Below are 15,629 nucleotides of genomic sequence, written 5' to 3'. Positions count from 1 at the left end.
CTATACACATCCAATATTCTACAGACGATATTCTAATGATTACAAAATGCCATACTTTTTTTCTATTTTGGTTGCTTGTTAGGGATCGGAAGTTAATTTAAGTAAGGTAAAAGTTACGTAAGAAAATACTCTATATCCTTTTTTTTGCGTGTCACGGAAATTGCGAAAATACGGAAAATACCGGTATGAAGGATTTTTAATTTGCGTCAGTCATTTTTTTGCAATTTTAAAAGTGTCATATAGAAAATAATAAAGGATATAAATTCTGTATATTCAATTTTAAAGAGATCGCGAAAATGCGAAAATTAGATCATCACGAAAATTACCGGATGTACGGTAGAAGACAATAACAAATGATGACGATGACCGTTACTTGATGAGTCTTAGAAAAATTTAAATGATGAATAAATGTTCTCTCACCCAAAAGTAATAATCACAATCTTCCTCATCGAAATTGAGATAACCTTCATCCGATTCTAGAAGTTCACATGTAAGGTGTATGCTGTCATATCTGACGTAATGACAAATGTTTACGTCATAACAGGTCTGGTGACACTGTCTGCGTCCAATATTATTAAGAGTTTCAAGGACCGGAAATGAGGCACCGAACGCGTCGTCGACTTCCATGTACTCGTCGACATCCGGGTCACAGGTCTGCGACATTACGTCAGAAGGGTCAGACACTGTCATTATGAAAACTACCATGAGCGTGGCTTTCACATTCATTGTTTGTCATTCAAAGATATAACAATACTAAATTTCCGTTTTCGACCATCTTGTAGATATATTTGCTTGATATGTATGGCAACACTGAACACCCTTTTGATTTTTTTATTCCAGAAGATGAGACAGCAAACCATTTCAATTTATGTGAATATTAGATTGATAATTAGAAAATACTAAGTAGATAATCACGTCGAATTCGAAGAATTCATCATTAAAACATGCGCTTTATTTGGAATTAAAAAAACAAAATTCAGTTTTTAATGTGTTTGTACTGAAAGGAATCTCAATCGATGCAAACATGAAAGAATCAAATAGGTTTAGAATGATTAAATATTTAAAAACTGAGACTTTAATTTGATTTAGATCAATAAAGAGCGAATGCTTTAGTTAAGAAGTATAGGAAAGCATAACCAGGAAAGCATACCATGTAAGCTACTTTAGTGTTTTTTAATAGATAGACACCAAATACAAATTACTATTTGAACTGAAGCCTTTTTGAACCGGAAAATATGAAAATTTTCAGTTATGATAGTATGATAACAACTAATTTTAACTTCAGTTACCTTATTCACAAAGCCTACGTAACGTTACAGGACCCGTGAACATTGCGGAAACATTCCAGAATAAAGAAAATGATATTCACGACACTTCTGTAAATTCCGCACCCGTATACACTGTAGAACATCTACGTAAAACATGTGTTGTATTACAAGAGAATATGACAATCCGTAAACGGGCACTTGTTTTTTCAAAGTAACTTCTAGACCATAGACATACAAGAGAGCTGAATGCTGACATTATTAGATGTTAGTTTAAAGGTATAACATATTAGGAATGTTCCAAAATGGCCGCTTGATAACACCAGTATTTTTGTCAACCAAATATTTCCATTTATTAAAAGCATTTGCAAGAGAAACACCTTATCAAGTTTTGCCCAACTTCAAGCTTTGTTGCCAAAATTAATTTTACCCAAAACGAGTACATGAAACAAAAATATTCCAATGAGTCCAAATTAATTTTCAATGAAATATAACAAAAGATTGCGTTAAAGGTCTTTTATTCAATGAACCCAATTTGTATCAATTTGTTTAAATTAAAAACAATAAAGTACACAAGAAAGATAACACCTGCAGTTTTGCCCGTTAGTAAACATCTCTTGAAAACCTCAATATTGTTCAAATTCCGAGAACAGTTATTTAACTTAAAACGTTCATTAAAGCTTAATTATGTAGCTTATTTTCAAAACAGCATGACAGTCACTACTTGTGATAATTTAAATTACCTCATTGATATAAATAAAATATGTGTTTGACTTTTCTTCCCCTTTAATGCTCAATTTTAGGTTCCTCACTTCCCTGACCTGAATCAAATAGAGCAAGCATCAGACATCCTCGAAAGACAGTATTTACAAAGGCAAAACCAACCCAACACTTTTCGTGAACTTGGATTGCTCTTCTTGAGAAATGGTCAAGGACTCCCCAGGTTAACTCCCAAAATTTAAAAAGATAACTAACAGTTTTTCATATTGATGAAGGGAATTGATAAGGGCTAAAGAACTCTTAGTCACACAAAATACTTTAAAGAAAGTTTTGACTGTTATTCTATGCTTATTAAAACCTCAAAGTCCTAGTGTTTTCTTTGAACTCATGTACTGATTAATTTTCTATATGTTTTTCAAACTGAATGTTGTTTTGTTGCTTTTGTTTATTTTTGAACATTAATTAAATGTATATTATTTGTATCTTTTGTTTCCATCCCATTTACAAATTATTTTCGATCGTACAAGTAATAAAATAAAATATTATTTTTTTTTTGTTCAGTGTACAATGTTTACAATTTCCTTTGTGCCTAAAAATGCTTTGACCTTGTCTAGAATTTCGGGCGCGTTGCATTGTAGAATATCTATCAATAAATTGCTTTATTATAAATAATGATGAATTTGTACAGGTACACTTTGCCCTGTTTGAAACGTTTCCTTTATAAATTTCAATATTGTTTAATTACAGATAGCAAATATATTTTTTTTTTATAATTGATACTTGTATTTTTTAAAACCCTTGTATACGAGGGGCAACAGTTTGAAAAAAAAGATCAATGTAATTAGCAAACCGAAAAAACTTCTAATTGAGATTCAGAAAAAAAATTGAGACAATGTATCGACCGAGTATAATTGATATTTTTTTAAGAACGTGAGATATATAATGATCGAAATAAAAAAGAACAATAGCATATGACCCTTTTCAACCACAATAGTAGTCATTACTCGTTTGAGAAGTAGGACGTGACCAATTACAGGAATGTGCATAACACACTTGTTTTAACATCGGTGCCTTATTACAAAATGGCTGGACACTTCTTCTGAACTATGACATACAATTAAAAGTAAAATCAAAGTTGAATTTCCAAGACGATTTTTTTTGTCAACTTTCAACATGCATTCTGAACCATGCGTCGGGAGATGTCTGTTTGCGATCATGGCGATTCTGATGGTATCTAAAACTATTTCATCCGAAGTCGACTTCCGAATTATGACATATAGGAGAGTCGCCACCATCCCTCCAGAGATCGAGGTCTTTTACCTTATGACGTCACGAAGAAGGAGCCGAATCCAGTGTTTCTCACACTGTTTAGTCAAGCAATCTCAGTGCATTGGAATAATCTACTACAAGACGCAGTTGCTTTGTCGTCTGCTCACTGCTGACGTCACAGAAGATATTGTGTTAGAAGAAGAACTCGAACCAGGCATGGTGGCTCTAAAGAAGATCTATGGTAACTAAGTAGACAAATAATCTTAAATAATGCTTATAACTGTAATATCTAATCAATTAAAGGGGCATGGTCACGATTTTGGTCAATTTTATTTTTCTGTTTTAATTATTTACACTGCTTTATGAATGCATTTCTAATGATCAAATGAAATTTGGGTGTCCGTCGATGAGTTTTAAGCAAGATACAGGGCCCACAATTCTTCGTCATGTAAACAAGGCTCGTGCCCTGTTTTTTGATTACAAAGGTTCAATATACCAGTAAAAATCTTTCTTAAGCTGATTTGTCTATATTCTTATTCATTTAAAGCATAAATAAACAGTTCCTAACGATTAACACATTCATTTAAGGTCTAAAACTGGAATTTTCACTTCAACATTCAAAATGTAAACAAAAGCGAGGAATTGTAAGCTATGTAACTCTCTTATAACTCAACAAATGACACTAAAATTTTGGATGCCTATTAAAATATGCCTTACTGAAGCATTGTAAACATTAAAATCGAAAAAATAATTTTTGACCAAAATCATGACCATGCCCCTTCAAACTCCTTTTGTATTTCAAAAAGATTGTTGATAAAAATATACATTAAAACATCACAAACGCTTATTAATATGCGCCCGCCATACCAACCGTGTCAACGTCATTCATCTGCATATATATCATTTAAACAAACATTTTCTTTGAATTTCAATACACCACAATTTTCTTGATTCTAATTCCTCTGACAGTGCCACAGTGTTATGAAAAATTATTGTTTTCATAATATATTTGTGAACACTCTGATTTTTATTTGTAACTTTGTGACAACTTTGTGACACATACGGAAAATCTGCAGAGTTTTGATCCTCTACATGTAGTTGTGTTCATGATACAAGTCCTTGTAATTCTTATTTCACTATTACAGAAAAATTTAAAAGCATAAGGATATTTATTTGTTTTTACAACCTTTTGTTATATCATTTTAATTTCCTAGAATATTCGTTCTAGGTCAATTCAAAATGACAAATATGGAACATTGGTATAATTGCTCATTTATTATAATAATAGCATATCCAGGCCCCACCCTTACCAACATTCCTCAAGTCAAATCTTAGCCCTAAGTTAAAGTTTTGTCCCCAAATTTATGTACTTTTCTTTGAAGGATTAGTTTGAGTTAGAACCATTTTAACAAGACCTTGGACTTTCAGTAGGACGTAACTATCTATTTCGTGCGTGATAACAAGTTAAAAATGACGCGGTTTCAAGCGAAATTTGCACCGATTGCGTAGGCTTAGCTCAAAAGCCAGACAAAACTTGTTTATTTTAGAGAGCTATGGCTGAGTGGCTGATAAGGAAATAGACAGGCCTACGTCACATTGCTGTTTAACACAACTACCCAAAGTCCAAGCTCTTGTTGAAATGGTTCTAAGTGATTTAGAAAATGGTGACGCGAAGCCAGGTAAATTATTTTTAAAAAAATAAGTTAATGTTTTTATGTGTTTCTTAATGTTTGTGATTGATTTCTTTTCAGTCTGTGAGTACGGATTCCAATTTTACAATGGACATTGTTACGGCCTTGGGGAATTTAAAATGACCTGGACAGACTCTAAGGTGAAACAAATAAGCTATATAATCGAAAATGTTAACAAAATATTTTGTGACAGACCTGTTTAAAATTGATTTTAGTTTGAATGTTTGTTAACCATATTATATAAAGTCATTTTTCAAATTTTTTTGATATACTAAATGTTTTAATGATTTATAATACTATAAAAAAACTGATCCATTGTGCTGTATGTTGAACACATAATTATACGGTGACTGAAATATCTATATGATGACAAGTATGCTTGATATTGGTTGATTGTAGTTTGTTATGTTGCAGATTGAATGCCAGGAAATGGGTGCCTACTTGACGGAAGTTGAGACAAAAGATGAGAATACGTGGTTAACAACAACATTTCTCCCACCAGCGGCCGATACAGGTAAAGTTTTTTTCCAAAAGCATTACAAGAAAATGTATTTTGACAATGTTATCAGATCGATATAAAAAGTACAATGTTGCACTAGTTTGATTAGCAGACTTGGTAAGTGACAGGCAGAATAAAAATTTATCAAAATATTGAACTGTTGTGAAGAGATTTTGATATTCTGGAAAGAAAAACAGAAGAGACAATACAATTAACATGCACATAAATTGTCATTGCATTCACATCGACAAATTGGATTTTTTTTTGGAGGGGGGGGGGGTAATTTTCTTTCATGATTATTTTAGTGTATCTTAAATGAAACGATTGCGGTTCTTTTCTGCCAGAGGTTAGGTGAGGTTAGGTTAATTGAAATCATTAAAATCCCATATTTTAAAAGGACATTACAGCTAATTTTCCTTATCTTGGTTATTATCCGCTTTAATAAACACAGTTCGATAAAACAATAGAAGTTGTGCATGAACTAAAGCTCGCGAGATATGTTCACATTTTTCTTATAAAATGTAAAAGATGGCCGCACATCCCCTAAATGACACCTGCAGGTTCACACTACTTTCTCTCTTAAGATAAATAGTTTGCACTTGTGCTTTGTCTCTATCTCTTTTGAACATTTTCTTGCTAGATCTGTCGAAATTCAAGACTTTTCATCCTCTTGCTTACATGTAAAAGCCATTGTGAAATGTTTACAACTGATGCGCATGCGCAGTTGAACTAAAGGCTGAGCTTGGAGTACCGTCGGAAATCACACCTATAAATAGATTTTACAAAGCATAATTTTTGCAATGCCCATACTTTTAACTTTGCAAGAAAATAGATTTAAGTTTTGAAAAAAAATTGTCATTTCATGGTATTTGCTCTAGTGTCTTTTTAATATTTCTCTATCTGTTTTTCTCTAATACAGCGGAATGCCCAGATGTCTGGGCATGCTCTTCTTGGATTGGTGCTGAGCGTTTGAATGCAAGTGAGTTCTTTTGGAATCGCTATGGCAACATTGTGACCTATGCACCTTGGTATCCAGGGGAACCAGACACTCGGGAATGCGTTCACCTCCTGCGCTCTGCATTATGGGATGATGATTTTTGTGATATACCTAGACATTATATTTGTGAAAAAGACATAGATGAATTGTGAAGTTTTGCTTGTTAAATTTAAAAAGATTAAAACTTAATCTACGAGCGAATATCTCGAAAAATGCAATGCCATAATCAATTATAATTATAAGTATCGAGACTAAGACGAGGTTTCGAAAGTTCACGAAATGTTTTTGATACAACTTTTCCAAAAAACACTTTAATATAATAATATTTTTACCACTTAAATACAATCTTAGTTTTGGATAGAGAGGAAAATGGAACAGTCATGTAGTAAAGATATCCAGAATCATAATGCATGTTTTTACATGTTTATTAGTCTAATATTATACTTGATCACATGCTGTATTAGTACACATATAAATATTTAAAAGAAATCAAGATAATAAATATTAGATCGAGCATAGTTTCATTGTTTAAAAAGAAAGGCGCAAACAGATACATTTAAATAATCCACACTCTTATCACGCGGTTGTGGTATCCGATCCATGTTAGGACCTTGTTAAGATTAAATACAGGAAACGACAACAACTCTTAATCAGAGAAGCTGACTTGAGCTTGCTAATTGTTAAGTCTGTCCAAGTTTTATCTTTTTTCTCCATTTTATAAATATAAATTCAGTTCTTACAATTATTTTGGTACCAAAACTGATATTCATTTAATAAGATTAAAACTTACAAGTTTTGAAATATCGCCTCTACCGTCAAAAAAAAGACAACGCTAAATATAGTTGGTCAACTGAAATTTACATTACAAACGACTCATAATATTGAAAATTTGAACAAAGTATTTAGAAAAAGTCCAAACGAATTCCTGAAAAAAAAAATAGTTTTCATTTCTCTCAGATTCTCTGTGTCAAAAATCGAAATAGCAAACAAAAAAATCTAGGATTATTTACGTCATCGTAATATTTAACTTAGTTGTTCTTGTAACTGGTAAATGTGTGGGTTTTTTTTAAGAAAAAAAGAAAAGATAGCAAGGGACTGGAATAGAAGCCGTGACAGGGTGATGTGTAGGTATTTTTTAAAAATAAAAATACAAGTTCCAGGACTTTGATGTCGAAACTGCTGCTGGTGATGATGAGGTTGATGATTGATATTGTGGTTGTTTATTTTCATTCAGTGTGTTCCTTTGTTGTAACAACCATGGCCCTCCTGTGCATTGATAGAAAATATACTTCACAATAAGTTATTTATGGCATATGATGGAACCGATCATTACAAAAATAACTAGAGGTACTGTGAAGAAGCTTACAAATGATACCCCCGCTAAGAAAATATCAAAACTGAAGTATTTCCTGAGATTCCACAATTTTGATGTATATTCGTTGCGCCGCGTTGACGTTAGAATTCATAAAATCGTCGGGGTCAGATTTCTATTTCTTGATAAATTAATTCGTTATCTCTCCCTTATTCAATTAAAATACCAGTGAAACTTTACATATGTTAGTCTCAATAAATAGAAAAGTGAGCATGTAGATTATGTATAATTTGATTTTCTTTTATGATTTATTGTTGCTCTACCGGCACTAGGAGGTAAATGTTTAAGTTTTTAAATCTCCGCGTTAACGCCCGATCACTGACAAGTAAATGTGTCGTTGTAAACAGAACATTAATTTTTTTTTTTTTGCATTTCAAAATGCAATCTTTTGGAGGACTTTTTGCGATGTTTATCCACCACTTGTCACACACTGGTTTTCACCGTCGTGACTAATTGTTTGGGGAAATTAGCTCAAGGATCAACCTGTGTCTAATTGCAAGAAACTTGCTTCCACAGCACCTGAATGAATCAAAATAAAATCCGTAAATTTAAGTAAAACTGTCTTTATTGAATTGCCGCAAGATGGAAAGTGTCTTATAAAGAAAATGAATGAAATACACAAATTACAAAAGCATGTTATAAAATCAAAGAGATAACAAAAGTTCCGAAACACAATTAAAACAGATAAACAATAGACATTAAAAGAAATCAAAACAATATCGAGCATAGCGCTTACCTAAAACATGATTCGTAAGTCTGAACATTGTTGATTAATAATAAAATATCGAAAAATGTAATAAAATAAAGACTTAAACTTGTTTTGTAAATTTAGCGGAAAAAGTTTCTATTTTCGTTTTTGTTTACTCTAACTTATTTATCTCCTCGCGCAGAAGAGTTCTATCTAGTAAGGCGCGGTAAAGTTTAAATGGCCGAAAAGTTAAATCTTTAAGAGAATAAATTATAAAGTAGAAATTAATACGCAATAAGCATAATTTAGAGTGTAGGTTAAAAAGATTACAAAGTTATTTAATTAAGGCGGGCAATTTTTAGCGAATAACAATTTAACATTGAAGTCATGAAAGAAATTTAAAAACTATCTAATTAATTGGATTAAGGTATTAAAAACTATTTCAAAAATATCCTTAATTTAAAAATAAGTAATAAAAACCTTAAATGAAATTCAGCTTAAATAATAAAAAGAATAAAACAGTAATTTCAAGCTTACCTGAATGAATCAAAATAAAATCCGTAAATTTAAGTAAAACTGTCTTTATTGAATTGCCGCAAGATGGAAAGTGACTTTGTTAAAGTCACCTACCATTGCGGTCAATCTACGGACTTTAATTTTGACCAATCAGGTAACTTGTTTTAAAAAGGTTTACGCCCAATTTCGGCAAAATTTCTTTGATGCTTGACACTATTAGCTGAGCCAAAGAAGGTGTTATAACAATTACTCGTATTTCCGCGGAGAAGGCCTGTAACAAAGACAGGATTAACTCGAAGTCGAAACAAAGTAAATAAGTTTTTATATGAGGCCGAAATGAAATAAATAGGTTTATCTATGTGGAATTTCGAAGTGTCAAGCCAAAAGCGCAAAGGAATTTACCTCCAAAGAAACCGAATTAAGAATGTTTTTCTTAGTATCTAACAGCTGGGAATGTCATCCTAAGTTTACAAAAGATGTGCGAATGAATTCGCTAACAAAGAGAATTTCCGCAAAATACTTAAAGGAAATTGTGCGAAATAGTAGATATAATTAAACTAAAATAAAATAAAATTTACTCATACATGAGGAAAATCCAAACTGAATATTAGAATTAATCCAAAACATAAAATCAAAAATATCATGAATTATAAATTCATGTTAATCATAAATGTTACATTAAAAGTTTAAAATTTATCAATTTAAACTTAACTATAACAGTTTTCCCCCTAATTTTCATCAAAATTCGTCACTTAAAAGGGTAAATATTTGTGTTTTCTCAGTAACTCCCTAACAACCCTCGTTCTGTAAATAAAGGTACATAAAATATGCTTTATACACACTCAAATTCTCATTTTAACAAGTCTCAGATAATTTTTTTGGGGTTAACATTCACTCATCTTTAGCATCAGCGAGTAAAATATTTATCTTAGAATAGTGCATGTACCATTGTTCATATATATTGGAAGGTGTTGCTGAGGTGAGTGATAAGGCCCAATGGCCTCTATCCTTTGCCGTAAACTGTTCATTGCAATTTACGCATAAAAGTGGTCTTTATATAGTGTTCCTGATAATGTGTATTCCTAACGCAATACTTCGTAATATAAGAGTTTATGGAGTTTAGAGTCACTGTCCCACTTTTTTTACTTGTAAACAGCAATTATTATAATAGAGCTGTAACTGTAAAAGGTCTAGTTAGAGAAAAATTAATATACTTTAAAACTTGTTTGTTTAGCGCACTTGTGCCTAATATAGCTTTTCCTATATAGATATTGATAAAATACAATGTACTAGTATTGTATGTTTGGTAATTCAAAACACAAAGTTATCCAGTTCAGTTAATGCATAATTAGTTTATTCGTATCAATGGAACCTTTTTCCCTTTTTTCAAATCATTTAAAACTTGTCTAAAATCGGTATTAATTTTTATTAAATAGTAATTTATTACTTAGGAAGCGTGATTAATGTTTGTGTTTTTTATACAATTTTCTGTGACAAAAAGAAAGGTATCCTAGTTTAATTATGATAAAAAATTATTCATTTAAGACTTTTTAAATAAATTTTCACTACAGAAACAATAATTGTCTTTTATAAGTTATGTCAAACAATGTAAAGCGACAGTAGATATCTGTAAAAAAAACCCCAGATAGCTATTAAAGCTGAACACCGCTCGTAAATAGGCACCATCACACAGATACCTGGTACAGTTGTACATCGACCCTTCGATTTCGATTCACCCTATTGCACACCTGGCCGACATGTTGTATTCATTTCGTGGTCTTTGGATTTTATGCATTTATTTCTTATTCTATGTGCATATTCTGTTTGTAAATAATGCATTGATCAATTTATTTGATGTTAGTATTCTCCTGGCTTGCACAAAAGTGCGTAAAATTTGATAATACCATCGCGACAGAGTAACACGGCGAGACAAGATGTATGTCCACATAGGTGAGACCTCTAAAGCGAAGTACTTTGAACTGTTCACAGCTCTACCCCTTATACATGTAGGGGCAGCAGTGATGAAAAAGAAACATGCCTGACAGTGCCTATAACGAGCGATGTTCAGCTTAAAATAGTATAAGGCTGAATATTTTTAGATATGGGACGGTATATATACACGATCGGTAATTCTCTAAACCGAAAATAGATGTTATTCAAAATTCCCGGTTAGATTTTAAAATTCCAGGTTAGATTTTAGAATCGCTTATTTATAGCATAAGGCTGAACATTTTCAGATGTTTACGATCATTAGTTACGTGTATCTAAAGCGAAAGTACAAAGAATAATTCAGGTAAGATTTTAGTACCGCTATTTAAAAGCTGGAAATTTTCAGATAAGGGTATACGATCCGAAGTCAAGAACTGAGGTTAATATGACGGAGTAATACATGGACAGAGTAAAGAATTTCTGCTGAATATTATTAATGAAACATGAGAAAATTGATTGGGCAAATCTTAAAATCACGGAATGTCTGACAATTGCTGTGTGTCTAAGGCCCTGTACGTGGGTCTGTGTTGTTATATAGGGACACCGACAGACGTGACCGTCAGGAGGGAGGTGATGGACATGGTGGAGATGATAATGAAACCTGTACAGATAGATAATGGTATGAGAAGGATGGAGAGTGGTAGTTATAGGGAAGGTTTTAGGTTTAATTCTTCTGATTTCGACACGATGTTCTGGATTACCAAACATAAAGTGATAACTGACCTATCACAGTCCAGTGTTTATGATCTATCAAAACATTCAATTATTCTCATGGAGGACATTGAAACACCACCGGGGTTTGTCAGACTACAACTTCTGACGTCACCACTAGATAGAACCATTGAAAAGTCGGTTGTTCCATATAATGACGGCATGTACATATCATGTGTGAGGTGGAGACAAATAATGTTTACTATAGTTAGCGGAATGAAAAACTTTAACAATGCAAACGCCCATGGTCCTTGTGCAAACGCGTACATTGGTGATAAAGAAGCTGACTATGCTCTTTGTTTTCATTGTTCCCACTGGGCACGATTAACTTGTTATTGGAGAAAAAGATGTACCCTGCATAACTGGCCTCCAAACCACGTGTTTAGTGATATTTTTGAGAATGGTTGTCATTTTGTGCCTATCGGAAATAAAATATCGGCCGATGAAAATGAACTTGATTGGAGATTATCGTTTTCTCATGCAGAACAAAAACTAGTGTATTCCATGAATCATACGCAATTTCTGTGTTACGGACTTTTGAAAATTTTTCTCAAGGAAGTCATCAACCTCGACATAGAAGAACCATTCATGTGTTCATATTTTTTAAAGACAACGATGTTCTGGCTGATACAAGTAGGACATATCACATGGTGTCCAGATAACTTATTGGATTGTTTCTGGAAGTGTTTTAAATATCTGTTACAATGCGTTCATCGTGGTGTGTTTCCAAACTTTTTTGTCCCACAGAACAACATGTTTGCCAGTAAATTGTCTACAGTTAAAGGTGTGCGCGCATGCAAGTGTCTGTTAGAGCAGCTTAACATGTATTACGAAATGGGTGTGACCTGTTTGTTACACAGTCCGACGGTCAAAACAATGATTGAACCAGTTATATGTAACAGTCTTCTCAGAATAGAACCACTTCTAGGTCATATCAAGAGTGCTGCTGATACCGATTTTTGTATCAGATGGGAAATACATGAGAAAAGATTTTGTCCTCAAAACATAAGGAATAATTATCTCATACTGAGGTTTATAACAGTTTTGATAAATCAATCATTTACAGAATATGAGACATTAACATTACAGCAATGTATGGCAGATGTTTTAGTTGCAACAGCATTTATAAATCTCAGTACTAGTAGTTTATTAGATAGTACAAATAAGAAAGTTTACCGATCAGACAGACTTACTAGTAACTTGTTGAAGCTAGCAGGTAGAGTGGGTGGTGTGTCTTGTTTGTTGTATCTTGCTCTGTATTACTACAGAACATCTAGATATAGAGAGGGTCTTTATGTTACAGCTGTGGTTAAATCAAGACTCACTCAGCCCTACATCTTGTATCACACAGTAGACCGAGAAAGGTACAATGAATATGTGGCTGGTTGGTCTCTGACTAAACGTATGAAGAAAGCTTGGGTATTCGAAGTACGTCTTCAAAATAAGGTCTATTACATTCAAGAACTGGTTTTAGAACAAAGAGCAGGTAAAGACAATGATGAACCAATCTTGTATATTTCACCTTATGTAATGACAGACATGTTAAGCGTGTTATGTAACTACAGACTAGGTAACCGGTCCCAGTGTCTACAGTCACTGACAGACCTACAGACACTGCTGCTCTATGATGACGGGAGATATGTACCTTTAGATCTTAGAGATATCTCGTGGCAGATACTGGGGATCTGTCAACACGTTGTGGGGGACCTACACGGGGCGTTACAGTCTTATCAACAGTCAATGAGACAGAAACCATGGAACAAATTACAAAATGCCACAAAATATAGAATAGCATTAGTTTTAAATCAATTGAATTAAGTGAAACTGAACGTAACAAAATATTTCATAATATTAGTTGAAAAATAGAATTGCATTAATAAGACTGTTTATTAATCTACCAGCTAATCTTGCATTTGGATTGATACAAATGTTTTGGGTGGATGTCTTGAGTAAAAAAATATCAGGCAATGAAAATATGCAATTTGCTGATTGTGTGTAACATGTGAGAAACATAAACACACGCAGATTTACCAAATTTGATATGTATACTGTGGTAAATCGTTGAGTACCAATTTTCGTAGATTTCGTTGTTAAGTTTATCCATGAAATTAAATGCTCATTGAACTGCAATTTTTACTAACAATTTATTGATAGGGTAATTGATTACGAATTTACGTAATCTTGAAACTGTGATGTTCACTTTATCCACAAAATTGATGCCCTTTAATATAAATGAAACCACAGTAATATTACGATTATCAGGACTTTTTTAATAAGTAATTAGTAGTATTCTTGTAATTTTAAGAAAGAGTTACTTGGATGTGTTCTAAAATTCAATTCATCATTTATTCCATTTTTTTACTGTAACATGTACCTCTGCTGTTTGTATTAAATGTGCATTAATCAAACAGAAAGACAGACGATTTGATAGATAGATAGATTTAGATAGATAGATAGATAGATAGATAGATAGATAGATAGATAGATAGATAGATAGATAGATAGATAGATAGATAGATAGATAGATAGATTTGCAGGGAGTAATTTTCAGAATATAGATGTAAATTTTCTGTACAATGTTTTTAATTCCCGGCGGGAAATATTATCGACAACATTGCTCTCACGCACCTTGCATGCGAAAAGAAATTTCTTAACAGTATTTAGGGGAACTTAAATATTGCGTCCCGTTATATTTTTTACTCTTTGGGTTACACCTCTTTCATTACACTATTTTTCCATTGCTTTGAAATTAAGATGCCAGATTTGTTTGTCCGTTTTATTATAATATTAATTACTATGTCTTGACTGTATATTCTTCATGTACATGCTAATTGTATGTCAAAGCTGAATCAAATTGGATAAAATTGCCACTGTGCAATCATGTCAACTGCGTGTGGAATTGAGCTGTTGTATTTACAAACATATTTTAATTTTGCAGTTGTTTCGTAGATTTGTATATGTTAAATAAATTCTTGTTTTTAAACTCTTTTTTAGCTTATTCTCCAGAGGTATTATTTACCTATATACATGAACATACAATCCAATTAGAATTACTACTTTCATCCGCTTCCAGGTTTTCATTTTTAAATACGCGACATGTCGAAAGCTGGGGAGCTGGTGGAAGTTCTAATTTTTATTAGATTGATATAAATACTGTAAACCAAATTTTATTTGCATGCGAGAAATTTTCGCGAGGTTCGCGAGGGCCTTATTGTCGCGAATATTTCTCGTCACGGACAATTATTTACCGTATAATTACCAGCCTATCTCGGATAAATCGCGAAATAAAGTAGTCGCGAATTATATTTGGTTTACAGAATATTTATATTTAACTTCGAACCGACAGTATGAGTGTTAAAAACAAGGACGAACTGATAAATTCCAAAATACTTTTTTTCTGATTTATACAATGTAATGATTGGGAAATAGTTCTTCACTACTAGACCGCTTATTGTGAAATTTAAAAAAACCACTATTATTATACGGTTAAAAAATACAAACAGTTGCACATCTTTAATATAATACTACTTCAGGCGAATAAGCAAACCAATATAAATCAACTGTCGGCTGATTTTTTCCATACATAAATTCCGTTACCATAGATTCAAAGTACACTGTACAGGTTTAAGAGATACATATTTAGTAGAAAATGCGATTAAATAATCGAAGTCTAAATGTGATGACTTCAGTTAAAATAATGATAAACATTGTATCAATATCAAGTTAAGGTGGCAGGGGATAGTTTTTTTGGTAGAGGAAATGTGAGGCAGATAGTGCTCATATATGTGATTTGATTTTTCAGTGGATTTTTAAATTTGCTAATATTGGTTGGCATGCAGGGGACACATGGTCCCGACTCTTGAGAATTTTTAAACATTTCAGAATAAAAACAAGTACAACTTACAAATAGCA

The 15,629-nt window shown here is 32.5% G+C and overlaps 2 protein-coding genes across 2 annotated transcripts; both read left to right on the top strand.

Moving 5' to 3' along the window:
* The first annotated feature begins 3,013 nt into the window (after positions 1 to 3,013).
* LOC128163949 (lithostathine-1-like) lies at positions 3,014 to 6,925 on the top strand. The gene is made up of 4 exons (XM_052827645.1): positions 3,014 to 3,495; positions 5,006 to 5,085; positions 5,360 to 5,459; positions 6,364 to 6,925. The coding sequence occupies exons 1-4, from the start codon at positions 3,159 to 3,161 to the stop codon at positions 6,591 to 6,593; spliced, it is 747 nt and encodes a 248-aa protein (XP_052683605.1). The 5' UTR covers positions 3,014 to 3,158; the 3' UTR covers positions 6,594 to 6,925.
* A 4,561-nt stretch (positions 6,926 to 11,486) lies between these two features.
* LOC128162212 (uncharacterized) lies at positions 11,487 to 13,730 on the top strand. Its single transcript, XM_052825391.1, has 3 exons — positions 11,487 to 11,854; positions 12,578 to 13,149; positions 13,255 to 13,730. The coding sequence occupies exons 1-3, from the start codon at positions 11,487 to 11,489 to the stop codon at positions 13,533 to 13,535; spliced, it is 1,221 nt and encodes a 406-aa protein (XP_052681351.1). The 3' UTR covers positions 13,536 to 13,730.
* Positions 13,731 to 15,629: the final 1,899 nt, after the last annotated feature.

The sequence above is a fragment of the Crassostrea angulata genome, chromosome 9, assembly GCF_025612915.1.
Source record: "Crassostrea angulata isolate pt1a10 chromosome 9, ASM2561291v2, whole genome shotgun sequence".
In the NCBI taxonomy this organism is placed as follows: domain Eukaryota; kingdom Metazoa; phylum Mollusca; class Bivalvia; order Ostreida; family Ostreidae; genus Magallana; species Magallana angulata.
This window is presented reverse-complemented; position numbering and strand designations above follow the sequence as displayed.